Source organism: Leptopilina boulardi, unplaced genomic scaffold (genome assembly GCF_019393585.1).
Source record: "Leptopilina boulardi isolate dan_hultmark-lab unplaced genomic scaffold, ZJU_Lbou_2.1 LbouV2_229, whole genome shotgun sequence".
Lineage (NCBI taxonomy): Eukaryota > Metazoa > Arthropoda > Insecta > Hymenoptera > Figitidae > Leptopilina > Leptopilina boulardi.
In genome coordinates this window covers 380448-396889 of record NW_026137784.1, presented here as the reverse complement: position 1 = coordinate 396889, position 16442 = coordinate 380448, and the positions used below count along the sequence as shown (strand labels likewise).

At 25.9% G+C, this 16442-nt stretch overlaps 2 protein-coding genes across 4 annotated transcripts; one reads left to right on the top strand and one right to left on the bottom strand.

Annotated features, from left to right (window-relative positions):
* Positions 1 to 359: 359 nt before the first annotated feature.
* Positions 360 to 5370, top strand: LOC127280061 (pre-mRNA-splicing factor CWC22 homolog). The gene is made up of 11 exons (XM_051302812.1): positions 360 to 973; positions 1048 to 1400; positions 1481 to 1952; positions 2027 to 2167; positions 2243 to 2469; positions 2552 to 2832; positions 2914 to 3015; positions 3095 to 3258; positions 3350 to 3866; positions 3941 to 4030; positions 5320 to 5370. The coding sequence occupies exons 1-9, from the start codon at positions 523 to 525 to the stop codon at positions 3532 to 3534; spliced, it is 2376 nt and encodes a 791-aa protein (XP_051158769.1). The 5' UTR covers positions 360 to 522; the 3' UTR covers positions 3535 to 3866; positions 3941 to 4030; positions 5320 to 5370.
* On the bottom strand, positions 4549 to 16393 carry LOC127280062 (espin). Of its 3 annotated transcripts, none has more exons than XM_051302813.1 (12): positions 16249 to 16389; positions 11115 to 11222; positions 10547 to 10802; positions 8762 to 8951; positions 7887 to 8059; positions 7364 to 7433; positions 6937 to 7097; positions 6066 to 6303; positions 5560 to 5864; positions 5188 to 5363; positions 4913 to 5103; positions 4549 to 4845 (listed from the first exon to the last, which is right to left on the bottom strand). In XM_051302813.1, the coding sequence occupies exons 2-12, from the start codon at positions 11199 to 11201 to the stop codon at positions 4587 to 4589; spliced, it is 2106 nt and encodes a 701-aa protein (XP_051158770.1). In that variant the 5' UTR covers positions 11202 to 11222; positions 16249 to 16389; the 3' UTR covers positions 4549 to 4586. The 3 variants fall into 3 exon arrangements, with proteins under 3 accessions (XP_051158770.1, XP_051158772.1, XP_051158773.1); XM_051302815.1 differs by having other exon boundaries at positions 11115 to 11219; positions 16249 to 16386; XM_051302816.1 differs by lacking the exon at positions 11115 to 11222 and having other exon boundaries at positions 16249 to 16393.
* Between the last annotated feature and the right edge of the window lie 49 nt (positions 16394 to 16442).

Below are 16442 nucleotides of genomic sequence, written 5' to 3'. Positions count from 1 at the left end.
TAATATTTTTTTTTTTTTAAATAACGCAACTCGTGCTTTAAATTAATTTAACAATTACAGATATTAAAGCAGCAAATCAGGAATCTGCAAATCATATTATAATTCATGCAGAGGAGGGAATTTCTTTTTTAAAATCGAGACAAGAATTTTGGCGACAACAACGAGCTAGTCGCATTCCTCATCAAAAAAATTAAAAACAAATATCAGTGAAAAATATAGAAACAGTAGAAAAGTAATTAAAATTTTAGCAAATGATAATTATTAATATATGTTTACATTAAGTTAATTATTTTGGAAATAATCTTATTTTTAAAAAACGCTCCAATTTTCGGAGCATGCGCACTTATTGTTGACTGTGACGTCATCATTATAACCTACAAAAATATTGGCATCTTGCGACAATCTGCAACGTTTATTTTTTTGTGACAAACATTTAGTTTTTTGCAAATTATGTTATTTGTGAAAATAATTTATATTTAGGAGAAATTGTTTATTAATTTTCGAATTAAGAAAAAAAAAAAAATGAGTGATACAGAAGAGAAAAGAAAACGTGATCGTGTTTCACCAAAAAATGAAAATTCAAGTGATTCGGATAATAATAAAAAACGAGATGATTCACGTAAAAATGATAGAAAACGAGGAGGAGATTATAAAGATTCAAATAAAAGAAGAAGACGAAGTCCTGAATTTGATAGAAGAGAAAGAAGAAGGGACGAAAGAAATTATTATCAAAGACGAGATGATAGGAATTCTTATAGAAGAGAAAGAAGCTATGAAAGAGATTCTTATAGAAGAAGAGATGATGATGATGAACGTAGAAATCTCCGAAGATATTGGGATACAAGTGATAAAAATGAGGGTAAATTTAGAGATCGATTTGAATCCGATGATGAAGTAGAAGTTGGTGAACGTTTTTATGGTGGTAAACGAAAACAAAATAAAACAGAAGAGAAAAGAAAGGAGAATGAACCACGTAAGTATATTCGATTTATTTAGCAATAAAAAGCTAATAATTTTTTTTTAAATGTTTTTGTTTTTGTTTTCTAGCAACAAACAAACCCGAGATTCATCCATCACGAAAGAGAAATATCGATGTTCTTACAACAAGAACAGGAGGTGCATATATTCCACCGGCGAGACTTAAATTAATGCAACAAGAAATATCTGATAAATCTGGAGCGGCTTATCAACGAATTGCTTGGGAAGCCCTTAAAAAATCAATTCATGGACATATTAATAAAGTAAATACAAGTAATATTGGTATAATTGTTAGGGAACTTTTAAAAGAAAATATTGTTCGTGGACGAGGTTTATTGAGTCGTTCAATTATTCAAGCACAATCTGCATCGCCAACATTTACCTCTGTTTATGCTGCACTCACGTCTGTTATAAATTCAAAGGTAAATTTTTTGCAAAATTATTTTTAATTATATATTTTTAATTTAATTATAAAATTGTTTATTTTATTTTTTATCAACAGTTTCCAGATGTTGGTGAATTAATATTAAAACGTCTTTTAAATCAATTTAAACGTGGCTATCGTCGTAATGATAAAGCAATTTGTATATCATCGGGTACATTTATTTCACATTTAGTTAATCAAGGTGTTGTACACGATCTTCTTGTATTGGAAATACTAATGTTACTTACGGAAAATCCAACTGATGATTCAATTGAAATTGCAATTGCTGTTTTAAAAGAATGTGGAATGAAATTAACGCAAACATCAAAAAAAGGAATTGAATGTATTTTTACATCATTGAGATCAATTTTACATGAGGGTACTTTAGATAAACGAGTACAATATATGATTGAAGTTATGTTTCAAATTCGTAAAGATGGTTTTAAAGATCATGAAGCCGTACCCGATGGTCTTGATCTTGTTGAAGATGAAGATCAAATAACACATTTTTTGGAATTTGAGGATACAATCGACTCTCAGGATATATTAAGTAAAAAAAAAAATATTTTTATTTTCATTGATATTAATTTTTATATATTTTATTTAATTTTTTAATTTCAACAGATGTATTTAAATTGGATTCGGATTATGTTACTAGTGAAGAGAAATATAGAAATTTGATTAAAGAAATTTTGGATACGGATAGTAGTGGATCTGAGGAGGATGGAGATGAAGAGGAAAGTGAAGATGAAAGTAACGAAGAAGGTAAATAGAGAAATAATCAAAGAAGTTTGAAATTTTTAATTTCGTTTTATTTTTTTATAATGAAAATTGTTTCAGAGGAAGGAAAACAGGGTGTAATTATAGATAATACGGAAACAAATTTAAAAGCCCTACGAAGAACAATTTATTTGACAATTCATTCGTCACTTGATTTTGAAGAATGCGCTCACAAACTTCTTAAAATGGAATTAAAACCCGGACAGGAAGTTGAATTGTGTCATATGATACTTGATTGTTGTGCTGAAAATAGAACATATGAAAAATTTTTTGGCCTTCTAGCAGGAGTAAGTTATTTTACAAATTTATTTGGTTTTAATTTTTTTTTTTGTCAAATGTTTTAATTCGGTTTTTTCTTTTTTTTTACAGCGATTTTGTGCTATTAAGCAAATCTATGTGACGCCATTTGAACAAATTTTCCGCGATTCTTACGATACAATTTATCGTTTGGATACAAATAAATTGCGTAATGTTGCCAATTTTTTTGCCCATCTCTTTTGCACAGATTCAATATCATGGGAAGCGATGTCTTGTATTAAATTAAATGAGAACGATACCAATAGTTCTGGACGTGTGTTTATTAAGATTTTATTTCAAAAATTGTCGGAGGATATGTCACTTGCTAAATTAAATGAAAGACTTAAAGACGCGTAAGTGGGAAATAAAGGAAATTTAATTTATAACAATAATTTATAATAAACAATTGTATTAAATCATTGTTTTATTTGCAGAACTTTACACGAAGCATTTTCGGGACTTTTTCCAAGGGATGATCCCAGGAATACAAGATTTGCTATTAATTTCTTTACAACAATTGGATTAGGAGGATTAACGTAGGTTTAGAGAATTTATTTTTTTAATTCTAAATTCAAGTTTTTCAAATGTATTTCAATTTTTTTTTTTTTTTTTTAGAGATGATCTTCGGGAACATTTGGAATCTCGTCCGAAAATTGTACCTGCTCCGCAAATTGCTTTGGAGGAAAAATCTAGTTCGGAGAGTTCATCTTCATCTTCGTCTTCATCTAGTTCCAGTAGTTCGTCAAGCAGTTCATCTTCTGATAGTTCAGATTCTGGTGGTAAAAACATTTTCTTTATATTTTAATATTCAATTTCAATATTTACAAATCGTTACCTTTTTTTTTATTTCATATATTAATTTAAAAACAGTTTCAGATTCTTCTGAGGATAAAAAAAGAAAAAAAAAGTTGAGTAAAAAGCGCGAGAATAAAGCTAAAAGAAGAAAAGAAGAGATTAAAGATAAGAAGCAAAAGAAAAAGCGAAAGGAAAAGGAGGAGGAGGAAAAAAAGAATAAAGACAAAAGCAAGAAGAAGAAGCGAAAGGAGAAAAAATAGGCAAAAGATTAATATTAGGAAAGAAAAAAAAGGGAAGGATATTTAAATTATTTTCTACAGACTATCTTCAATTTTGACATATATTTAATTAAATATGTCGAAGGTTTAATTTGTATATAGATCGTTTATATACTATTCTAATAAATTAAAACTCAAGACTTCAGTTTTGATACAAAAAAAAAAAAAATTGTACTTATTCATCAATATTTATATTACACTTTTATTATTCATTTTTTTTTTATTATTTTACAGGTAAGTTTAACGAAGTAGAAGAAAACCAAAAAAGACAATTCGAATGAGAGATTGGCTTGAGAAAATTTATTTTTTATCAGGTGTGTTTCAATTTTCCTTTTTTTTTTTGTATTTCATTTTTAATTGAAAGTTAATTTAATTTTTTAATCTACAGTTTATCCAGTAAATGCAAAGTATAGTTGACGGCTAGAAATAATCTGTGGAAGTGTTTGGAAAATAATTGACATATTAATAACGAATGAACGTAAGTTTTTTCGATCATTTTTCAAAATTTTTTTCGTTTTCAACAAATTTGAAAATCTTTTTAATTTAAGTTAATTAATCAAAACTAGAGGAAGGATTATAAAAAATTGACTTTTTTTTTTTGAAACATAAACAATTTTAATTAGCATTATGTACATATTGCAAACTTAATTATTACAATGAAATTCACAATTCATTAAAAAAAAAAAGTCAACACAGCTTTTCATGGTTTTAAAAAAAAATATTAATAATACTTAAATTAAAATGTAATTAAATTACATTTTAAACATTTTTACAAAAATATTTCAATTCATTAAAATTAAAATTTGTTCCTGTCGACAATTTAATTAATCAGTTAGACTGAAAAATTTCAAATTGTACACACTCGTATTTGATTTAGAAGGAAAATAAGTCTTTGCTATTATATCTAATTTCATTTTTTAAATATAAATTATCGTCATCCAACAATGCCATACATAGTTCAAAGTTTCGTCAAATTCAGACTGTTTTCTTTTATTATTATTATTATTATTTTTTTTTTTAATAAGTCCTTATTGTCAGTCGAGAATATTTAATTTACTATTCGTTTTTCGTAATTGAGCTCTCCATGGAATTATTTGTCCTTCATCTGAATCATAATTTGTTTCAATTCGTTTCTCTTCTTTTTCTATTTTTTCTAATTTATCTACTTTTTCAATTTTTATTTCTTTTGGTTTTAATTGTAATGTCGCTGTTGTATCCCTTTGCGCCGCTGGTGTTATTTCAATTTTTAATGTTGAAGAACCAGTTGATGCAGTCTGCGGTTGATAGTGATATCTAATAAAAGAATTTTTAAATTAGTAAATATTACTATAGTTGAAAAAAAAATTTTCTTTTTCCTTACTTTTTATCCTCGTTGTCTTTTTTAGCAAGTAATTGTCTTTTCCAAGGTGGTATGGCTTTTTGTCGTCTCTCTTCATTTTCACGTGCAATTTGCTCCTCAAGTTCTTTTTTCGCTTTTTCCGCAGCTTTTCTCGCTAGCATTTGTCGTTTCCAAATTGGTATTATATTTCCCGAACTATCCTTTTCTGGAATCTGAAAAAATAACGAATTTATTTCAAAATTTTCTAAAGAATTTTTAAATTTTACAAAAAAAAAAATTATTTTATATTAATTTACCTGTTCAACAAAATTTGTCACGCTAAATGCTTTATTAATTTCGGAAATTAAATTTTGCTCTTGTGATTTTTCAACCTGTGCTCTTTCTACTTTTAATTTCTTAATTCCTGGAATGTCTTTTGTTTGTTTCAGTTCTGCTATCAAGTCGGTTTTCTGAACGAAAAACGGTTCGGATACTAAAAAGGGAAAAAAAGTGAGTTATTATTATTATTTACTATTTAAAAAAAATGGTTGACTAATTTAAATTGTGAAAATTAAAATATGTTTTATTGTAATAAAATATTCATTAATTATTATTTATAATTATAATTTTATTATAATTAAAAATGTTTAATAATATTTTATTATTATTTATATAAAATAATAGTATACCATTTGTCATGGATACACTTCGAGGTGGAGGCGCTGAAAATGTTTTCGATGCGTGCATTTTAATATTAGTCCTCCTGAGTTGAACGCTTGTTAAATCATGAATGCTAATAGTGGCAAGGGGTTGAAGTGGCTTTGATGATTCAATTTCAGATGTTGTTGAGGAACATTGACTCCCCTGAATTTTCGGCAATGAAGAAGGTAAAGCTGGAGGAGGCGGTGGTCCCGGAGGAGGACTCGTGTCCTCCTCGGTTTTCTGCTCTTCCTCGTCGCTTGATCTACTCTGAATATCCAAATTGTCCACGGATCTAATTGAACACATTTTATTATTTATTATTTTTCCCTTTTAAAGAAAATAATTTGTTTACTTTAAATTTTTAAATTTTTAAATTTTACTGTTAATGGGAAAAATAATTACTTTAAAAATTATATAATAAAATTTCTAAACTGTTAAAAAAAATATTAAAAATCTAAAATAAATAAATGTTTTCAGATGATGGATCACTGACCTTGCTTTGGAGAGGCTCTTTTTTTGAGGCACTTTACAAATACTTTTGAGATATTCGGAAGGCTTTAGAAGAGTATTGGAATCAGCGGCATTTGTAAATGTTGGCGGAATAAAGGGCAGTACCATGTGTTTATTGACGAGATGTGACACCTGTGATGTTTTAATTTCTTCGATATCTACCGGTGGACTGGCAGAATTGACTTCCGCTTGTTCGCAGGATGCATCGGTCTTGTTGGTCGCTGTTCCGCGGAGAGAAAAAAAAAACAAGAGAGAGGGGATTATTATTATAAATACACGCTAAATATATATATATGCGAATCAAGGATGGTGTGCAAGTGAAATCTAGGTAAGTATATTATATGCCTGTTGAGCGATATGGTCTAGTAATAGTCGTATCCATAATCGCCTCGCTAACGGCCCAATTAAAAGTCATCGTGATCACCCTAAATTTTTTTTTTTTTTTTTTTTATTTTTTATCACTCACCAATTAACTAAACAATCAACTTATCTTATAAATCTCAAAATGGAAATTTATTTAATTTTTTTTGCAAGAACTTTTTTTATTATTTGATAACTTACTTAATGAGATAGTTTGATCCATGGGGATTTTTTTTAATTACTTTTTTTGTAAAATATTGAATAATATTTATAACTGTTTTTGGTATTGACAATTGTGCAAGTGAAGGGATGCATTTCTATACAGTGAGACGTTATCTTGTGATAATGAAGATTAAGCATTCGTGAATCACAAGAGGATAAAAGGGTATTAAGTATTATTTCTAGTCCACGAGATATTATCAAGGCTATTCCAAGAAATAATTTTTTTTTTTTTTTTTTTAATTTAAAAATTAATGAAAAAATAACTTTCTTACCGGAGGAATTACTTCCAGTTTCACTTTTAGTATCCAATCCATTTGAATCATCTTTTTTTTCCTCTCGTGTTAAATTATCGCAAATTTTTATTTGACTGACAAAAACCTCATCCATTTCCGGTGGTGGTGGAGGTGGTGGCGGTGGCGGCGGCCTGAGAACGCTGTGAAAAAAAAAATGAAAAGAATATTCAGTATAACGGAAATGGTATATTTTTATACAGACAAGAACATCTTCTTGGGAATTTGTATTTTTTTTTTTTGTCTGCAAATTATATAAGAACAATTTCTTGACAAAAAATGAAAGGAAAGAAGAATAAATTCGATTTATTATTTTTATAATAATTTTTCACATATGGAATTTTTTTCTCGAAAATATTGCTTTTGATTCAAGGATTAAGGATATTATAAAAATTTTGTTCCACTTTACCTGGATCCATTACTGATTGTCTTTATTCCCTTTTCACTTTCCACTTTTGAGCCAATCGAGTCCTTCCTCTCTGCAAATTATAATATATCAATTCTCATATCGCGATATAGTTTTTAGAAAATTGCACTCTTCGATTGCTTTTTCAACAAATAGAACTTTCTCTTCCTGTGTGCTGGTTGATAAAATTGATGATGTGTCAAAAAATACTTGAAGATATAAACATAGAAGATGAATTATTTTACGATATAGGATGAGAAAGTTAAAGAGTAGAAATTTATTTTAGAGAAATGAGAGCATTTTATTATATTGATATCGATATTCTTTCTATTCTCAATATAATTTATTTTTCAAATAATTGAGAATTTCGTTTTTAAAAAATATTTTAAAAAAATTTTATTATAAAATTTTAATTCGAGAAATTTTCTATTTAAAATTTTAGAAAAATAATTACTTTCCACTGAAGAAGAATTTTTTATTAAAAAAAAGAAATGATTTACTTTTTGGATTTTTTAAGTTTTATTACCTGAAATTATTTCTGTGATTTTGGGACTTTTGCTAATTCTTTCATTGCTACTATTTCTCGAGAGCGATGGCGTTGATGTTGTCGATGAGAAACAATGAATTTCACTACTCATATTTGAACATTCACTTGCACTGCTTGATCTACTATAACGTCTATCAGTTTTTCGAGATCGACTGAAACATACATATATAGGTATAATAATTGTATTGCAACATTATCTAATTTTTTTTTTTCTGTTTGCAAACTATAAACACATCTTTTATTATTTCGTTTTATAAACTAAAAACTTGAGTTCCTGGTTTTATTGTCTTTTTTATCATTTCTATAAATAACAAAATTATTATTTCAATATATTAAGCAATTGAGCAAAAAAAAAAAAAAAAGTTTATATTTCATTTCCAGGATTCGAAAATGAAATAAAATAACTAAATTAAAAATTGAATATCGATCATATTTTTATTTCTAAATTGGATAATTTAATTTTGTAATTTTTCTCTCAATTTGTTGGGGGGTCAATGATTGTTAATTTAATTTAATGGTTCAAGATTTCTCGATCACTTATATCGATACGATAGTTTTCTTACCACATAATTGTTAATTACTTCGGTATCTTGTAATTTATCATGCTCTGTTTAAAAGGAACATCCTTTTAAATATAAAACTAATAGAAAATTTATGCTATTAGAACATTAGTTTTTTTATTATTTATAAATATTTTCATTTTTGTTTCTTATTTTATACTTTTTTGTTGAGATAAATTTATTTTAAATTTTTTATTTTATATTTATTTTTTTCAGAATTCTAAAAATGCAACGATTTCTGCAAACGATATGGAAGGAGAAAGAAAGAGAAAGAAAGAGAGAGAGAGAATTTACCTGCCATCGGATGTGTTATCGGATAATTTTTTCTGAAACGAAGAACTGACGCTATCATTTTCTTCCTGACGTAAGCAAATTTGTTCATAAGCATGCTCGCTGCTGTCCTTGATTATTGAGTCCGACCTTATCGAGTGCCCGTTACTAATCGGTTTATAGGTTCCGTTATTGATGTGCACGTCCACTTTCACTGAAACAATAAAAATTCAAAAAAAGAAATATCTATGTTCTTCCCGATACGCCTTGATGTAATCATTATATATTCAATTTATTACATCTCATCATTCACTTTTTTGTGCCCACGTGAGAGAGAAAGAAAAAAAGATTATATATATTTTTTTGTCCCCTCTATCAGTGATAGTTTTCAATTTTTTTTTCATTACTTTCACTTTTAAATGTTTTGAAATAATTTCAATATACAGAAATATAGGAAATGAATTTTTTTTTTTCTAAATAGGATCTTTAAATTAGAAACTACCTTTCTAATTAATTACGCACTGTTCTCTTGATCTTATTTCTATTAGAGAATGAAAATGATTTTTTTTTGCAATTTAATTACTTCTTGTGTCACGAATAAAAAATCGTGATTAATTTTTCTTTTTTCAAAGATTTTAATTTCACTTCCGATTATGATTTATTAATAATTTAGAAAACTGATAGTTTCTTCGTAGAAAGAAATTTAATATAATAATGAAAAAAAAATCATTTTAGCTATAATTATTTTATTTCTTCAAAGAAAGAGATTTTTCTCTTTCAATAATCTAGTTCCTTATTTTTAGTATAATTTTTCCCATCAAATTAAATTATTTTTTAATATATTATAAATATTTTGTTTCTATAACTGATTTTTGTTTCATTTTAAATTGATAAATTTGTTATTTGATGTCAATTATAAATTGGTTTGGTATATTTTATCATAAATTAGTATATCGTTTATTTAAACACTTGTTAAGCGATTTAATCTCTATCATGTTGGCTTGTTGTTTCGAGAGAGAAAACTCTATAGAGTCTACGTTATGTTATTTCCTATTCAATTCCCTTCTTGAGCTTTAACTAAATATGTTTGGCTTTACTTTAGATACGGACAAGATTATCTATGTAGAGGATAATAATGAAACGCAAACTTAGCCAAGTGGAAATGTGCATGCGAAATATTCTCCAACATTTTCGACACGAGAAATTTGTTAGTTCGAAAAAAAAAAATAATTCAAAATATTTTAATCAAATTTTTTATTTATTATTCTTTCTTTTAGAATTTCAAATTATTATTTAAAAAATTTGAAATTATCTTAATTTTTTTTTAATATCTAGTATTTTGTGAATTAATGAATGATTTTAAAATTATTGCGACGTCAAAATGTGCTTCTTCTTGCGAAATCGTTTTCTCGTTCAGGAAATATGTTTTTTGTCAAGAAGGTCAAATTTGTTTCAATTACTATGATTTTTTTTCCTTCATATTTAAAAATAAGCGTTATTTATCGAAAATTATTTATTTTATATTATTTATTTTGATTGTAGAAAATAGGATGTATAAAAATTTTGAGAGCGATAAATTATTTTGAATATTTTAGAGAATAAAAAATAGTAATTTGAATTTTTATTTGCAATTTTTTTTTAGGGATAATTCCTGATCGAGCATGAGAAGAATGATGATGATGATGATGTCGATTGAGTGAATTGAGGTCGGTCTTTTAAAAAGCCGCGGAGAAATAACATTCAGCGGAATCAACAGCAGCAGGTAAGCAACGTTAACGGAGTAGGTAATATCTGGGACGTTCCACTTACCTGTTAAAGTTTCATCTTTCCTTTGAATGATATTTCGTTCTCCGTTGCGTGATTTTTGCGTATCACCAAATATTTGTGTAATCCTCGTATAAACAAGATCATTTGGACTATGAAGATAAAATGATTCAGTTTCCTTGCTTTTTTGTGGTTCTATAAATGCACTCATTGGATTTATGTAAATTCCATCACGAGGCCTTGTACTCGGTGGATGTAGAAAGAATGGCTCTTGAAACATACTGCAGCTGCGTAACGAGCACTAAAATCAAAAATTTTATTAAATCATTTTTTTTTTTATTTAGAAAATAAAACACATTTTTTTAAAAATCTTTTTTCCGTTAAAGTTTAAAAGGAAAAAAGATAAAGAAGAACTTTGGTCAAAAATAAAAACGCAAACAACTTTCTATTTTGTCGGGATTTTAGAAACTTATTTGCTTTTTTGTTTAGTTTTTTTTTGTTTCTTTCGCTTTTTTAATTTTTTTGTTTTGACTTTTTATTTATAATATTTTTAATTCCTAATTTCCTAATTGTGATATTGAATAAATTTTTTTTTTGGGAGGGAAAAATGCACCTTTTCAACGGAACTTGTTAAACAGCTGCAAGACGTCGTTTCGCTCATATTTTCAAAATATTCCGATCCTTGCCGATCTCTTGCCATTTTTTAAGAACCATTTCTCTGCTGAAAATAAAAAAAATTACTTTTGAGATAATAATAATTAATTTTTTTTCAGATGAGACACGAAGACTTTTTTCTCAAAAAGAAAAACCAATAATTGGAACAAAAATCAAGTCACCGATTTTGAAAAAAGAGGTATTTTTTATTTATTTCTACTTTTTTACAATTAAAATTTTTTTTTACTATTCAAAGAAAATTTGATCCAAGAATTATTCTTGGTAATTTAATCCTGTAAACGAAGGAGCTTATGAAAATTTTTTCATTTATTTATTTTGCGATAAATTGAAACAGAGAGAAAAAATTTTTTTTCTTTTTTAAGTGATAAGAGAAAAAAGAAAATGAAGAAATTTTTTTAAATTACATAATTTAACAGATAAAAGAATTTGCCATAAATTGGACGATGAGACAATAGAAAATAATAGAATTTTATTCTAGAGTGAAAACTTGATTGCTAAATTAAAAAAAAAAAATTTCTAGATTGCGTGAATTTTGATGATCGAATATACAAAACGATGTATAGCGAAGCGTATCAAAACAATTTACAAAAAAAAAAAAAAAAAGATATCTAATCTTGTAATTTTGCGTCCATACGATCGTTTCATTCTTTCGTGGAAGACTGGACGCTTTCGCGCGTCTAAAGCAATTATCCCACTATGTTCAAATCAACGTTATAACTTTCTATGCGAAGGAAGTAATTAGAATTTGAATACCAATGAACGTTGGGCATGCTCTTGTGCGACGAGCAAACGTTTCGTAATTAGCAATTCATTCTGATTTATTTAGATATATATATTTAAATCTAATGTCTACCTTGTTATAAATGAAAGGAATTAGTTGTCTCGAAAGTTTTTAATATACTTTCTTGTTTATCAAAATAAGATTTATTTCATCATCAATTTCCTTCGTGATTGATATTCGAAATATCATCATCACCATTTCAAATCAATTGAATTACTTGAAGATTTAGAAATATATTATTTATAATTATATAATATTTAAAAGAATAGAGAAAATAATATAATATAGATAAGAATTTTACAATAAATTAGGATTTTATTTTAATCATAAATAATTCAAATTCAAATCTAACATTTTTTTAATAAGGATGTTAAAATTTATTTTTAAATAAAAAATTTAATTTTCTCAGTTTAATTAAAAAATTGTTGATAAAATTTTTAGCAAATCAATAGTTAAATTTAAATATTCATTGTAGTTGAAGTTGCGCAAAAATTTGTTTCAAAACTATAAATTATTCTAATTGTATACTTCATTTTCTAGTTAATGAAAATAAATTAGTATTTGCATAATGGTACAGAAAAGAATTGTCAGGAATAATATTTCAATTTATTTATTTTCACATCGAAATTCATTTAATTTGAAATATTGTTTAGAATTTTTTTTTTAAACTTAATCTCCTTACAAATTAGAACATAAATTTAAAAAAAAACTAGATATAAAAAATAATTTATTTCATAATTAAAATGACTGATTGATCGAATATAAAATTGTAGAACAAGTTGATATTTGACAAGGATCTTGAAGAAATAAACTTGCTTTTAATTTTATGCATATAGGAGTTAAAATTTTTAGTTTTCGAATAAATATTATAATAACGCAAAACGCGAATTTGCGCAAAAGACCGGACAACAATTTTACCTTGGGACGTAGTTTTTAACAAATTTTTCTATTAAGAAAGGGAAAGGAATGGAATAGTTGAAAATATTTAGAAATTTTAAAATAAACTAATATATGTGGAATTTTTGAAGTAACGATTATTTTTTTCAAATTTAAGAAAAATGAAAATAAAATTTCTTGACTGAGTGAATATTATAATAATTTAATTTAACACTTTAACGATCATTGACACGCGACAATTTGCACAAATTTTTTTCTTATAATAATACTTTCGCTTAAACTCTACGAAAAATTTATTATTGCTCGTGAATATAGAAAAATTCACTTTAATGATCATTTTTGTACACGAATAAGTTATAAACGAAGTTAATCGCAATTGACTTACGCTCATATATTAGCGAAAGTGAATTTTAATCACCTTCACGTAAATTTTATTTACTTTTTTTTTGAGAAATTCGCGTCATGATTATTTTTATCATTTTTTTTTTGAAATTCTTACAAAAATTATTTTTATTTATTTATATTTCGTATCGCATAAAAATGAAAGAATATTTGTGACAATACAATTTTAATTACCGGAAATCAGTAAAAAAAAAAAAAAAAATAGGAGGCAAAATATTTCTAGCATAAATGAATCAATGATTATTTATAGAAAATATTTCAAGAATAATGAAATAAACTATGTCATAAAATCTTACAGGTAATAAAATGGAGTAAATTATGTATACTTTGAATTGAAACCTTTATGAAATTGGTTGCTTTTAAATTCAGAATAGAAATTATAGGTCGCACCTATAGTATAATAAACTATGTTGTAATTTGTCTTTTTTTTTTTTTGTTTTTTCAAACAGGAAACAAAAGTTTTGTGACAATATTCTCTTTTATTGTATATTTCTATAATAAAATTAAAATTTTATTTAAACATATAAAAATAAGAATCAATTTCCCGATGAAAGAAATAAGTGAAAGTTGAAAAATAAGGAAAGAAAAAATTGCAGAAAAAATTTTTACCTCCCAAACTTTTTGATTATAAAAATGGCTAATTTTAAATCCTTTCTCTCGTTTTACATCCTGTATTGCACAATTGACCGACATTGCTGTTTTTTTTTCTAAAGTCAGTAAAGGACGAGACGTAGTAAATTAATATTTCATTTTTTTTTAATTTTGTTGCAGAAAAATTGTGTATCTACAAAACAACACTGATCAGAGGAAATGATTATTTTCAAGAACAGATGTTATTTCGCTGCTTTCACGCTCTCGTATATTATTACGGTGGGTCCGATGTGTGTATATATTTATTGAGAATGTGCCAAGCCACGTGTGAAAGACATAGATATTTGTCCGGTATGGAAAAATGAAGTCGAATTACTACAAATACTTATTTGCCTTTCAACACAACGATTCATAAATTAAGGTATTTTCAAATTTTTCTACATTTTATTCGTATTTTATTTTATTTTTTTTTTAAATTTATTATAATTATTTATCTATTTAAATTCTTTAAATTTAATTTTTAATTTGATTTACACTTTAGAAACAAAAAATTTGTTTGAAAAGTTTCTTTGAAAGTTGTTCATGTTCAAATATGGAAAATTTATAAGAAAGTATAGCCTAAATTTTCGTTTATTTTTTTATTTGACATCTAAGTCACAATATTAAAAAGGTAAAATATAATTATTTATAATTTTTTTTTTTTTCAACTCGAACCGAATTAAAGACAATAGTGACAATTTTTTTGTTTACAAAAAAAGGAAAATATTTCTTTTATATTTGAAATTGTTTTACATATAAGTTAACAATTCTATATACGCAAAAATTCGATCAACATATATATTTTTGAAGAATGCATTATTGTTATTTAATGTTATAAAGAATTGCGAGAAAGACTATATATGCGAAACTGCTTTATAATATTCCTTCAAACATTGCACAGTTCTCACGACATGAAAATAAATGGAACAGAAAAAGTGTGATACAAGAATAGCGTAGGCGTGAGCGAAAAGTTTCAGAATTTCATCCATATATATATAAATCTGTTCGCTTATTTCCTTATCAGTTTTATAATAATAATAATTTATTTACGGTATGGAAATTAAAAAAATTTCTTCTCCCGCATTTAATTGTGTAAATTAAAATTTATTGAATTATTTGCATAATCAACAAATTGTGTTTATTAAATATGGAAAAAAAGAAGATGAATGAGATTTATCTCTTAATAAAAGCTATATAAAATAATAAATTAATTTAACAATTAGTGAATTTTAACATTCGATAAATTTTCATATTCTAATACTCTTGATAAAACGTCAATCATAAGAGAAAGTTAAAATTAAATTTCATAGGCATTGTTTTCTGAATTCAGAAGGACAAAATGAAACTATTGTTCCGGAACAAAGATAATTTACACATAGAATATATAACACGCCTGCGTTCTGATCGCCTTTTCAAAAGGATTTTTTATATATATATATAGTTATTAAGCCAGAAATTCTGAAACTTTTACCTTACGCACGATTGAGTGCTTAAAAAGAAAGTGAACTTTGAATTGCCTGAAAAACTCGTTTATTAGTAATTGCAACAGTTTTTTTTTTCAGAACACACCCTTTGAGAGAAATTAATTTCTTTTATGCTAAAAACATTTTTTTCCAAAAAAAAAAATAAACTTTTTTTTTTTTGAAATATCGAATATACAAAAGCGTAGATTTATTTCGAACAAAGTGATTCATTATTTTGTAATTATTATTTTATAATTTAACATTATTTTAATTAATTTAAATTACAAATTTAATATCCATAAAGTTAGAGGAGAGGAAATTATTTTGATTTATATAAAAAAAAATTTCCAAATGAAATAAAAATGGCAATTTTGAATATTAAATATTATAAACTATAATAAGACAACTGAACGTAATTTATCATGATAAATTACATTAAAATCATACGTCTGAAAACACTTCCGCTTTAAATCTTAACTGACAAGCACTCTATCGTCCTGAGAATATTCATAGTATACAATCATGCAAAATCGGCATATATATACAATACATACTCTTGTTACTGAAATCCAATTCTATTTTCCTGCGTAAAATTTCATTTAATATAAAATTTTATTTTATTAAGAAAATCTCTTTCAAAATTTTAGTTTTAAAATAATTTATCTTGTTATTTCTTTTTATTAATTCTATTTGATTGACAATGAAAAAAATTAAATCTTTTGTTAATTTTCGGAGTTTTTTTTTTCATTTATAATATTCAAATAATTTTTCCCTGTACAGTAATTTAAATGCTTGGAAAAGCGAAAAGTGATTTTAATGCTCTTAGAATTAAGAATAATATTTGCAAGAAAATATATAATAAAAAAAGAATTTTTTTTTTTCAGAAAATATTCGTATACCTGAGGTGGATGCAACAAAATCCTCTTCCTCTTTTTTTTATCACCAGAACTCCCATGCGTATCAGGAATCTCCCAAGAGTCGCGCACTACAATGAAAATTATTGACACTTCACTGAATGCTCCGTTAAAAAACAAGTTCACAATATAAGCATCTCTGTCAAAAACCGGAAACACACGCGAGTTAATTTTCCCCG

Excerpts from the sequence above, each read along its gene's own strand:
- LOC127280061 (XM_051302812.1), top strand. The coding sequence starts at position 523 with ATGAGTGATACAGAAGAGAAAAGAAAACGTGATCGTGTTTCACCAAAA. Across the intron at positions 2,470-2,551 it reads TTTTTGGCCTTCTAGCAGGA|CGATTTTGTGCTATTAAGCA; the intron begins GTAAGTTATTTT and ends TTTTTTTTACAG. Across the intron at positions 3,016-3,094 it reads ATTGGATTAGGAGGATTAAC|AGATGATCTTCGGGAACATT; the intron begins GTAGGTTTAGAG and ends TTTTTTTTTTAG.
- LOC127280062 (XM_051302813.1), bottom strand. The coding sequence starts at position 11,201 with ATGGCAAGAGATCGGCAAGGATCGGAATATTTTGAAAATATGAGCGAA. Across the intron at positions 7,098-7,363 it reads ACAATCAGTAATGGATCCAG|CGTTCTCAGGCCGCCGCCAC; the intron begins GTAAAGTGGAAC and ends TTTTTTTCACAG. Across the intron at positions 6,304-6,936 it reads AACTGGAAGTAATTCCTCCG|CGACCAACAAGACCGATGCA; the intron begins GTAAGAAAGTTA and ends TCCGCGGAACAG.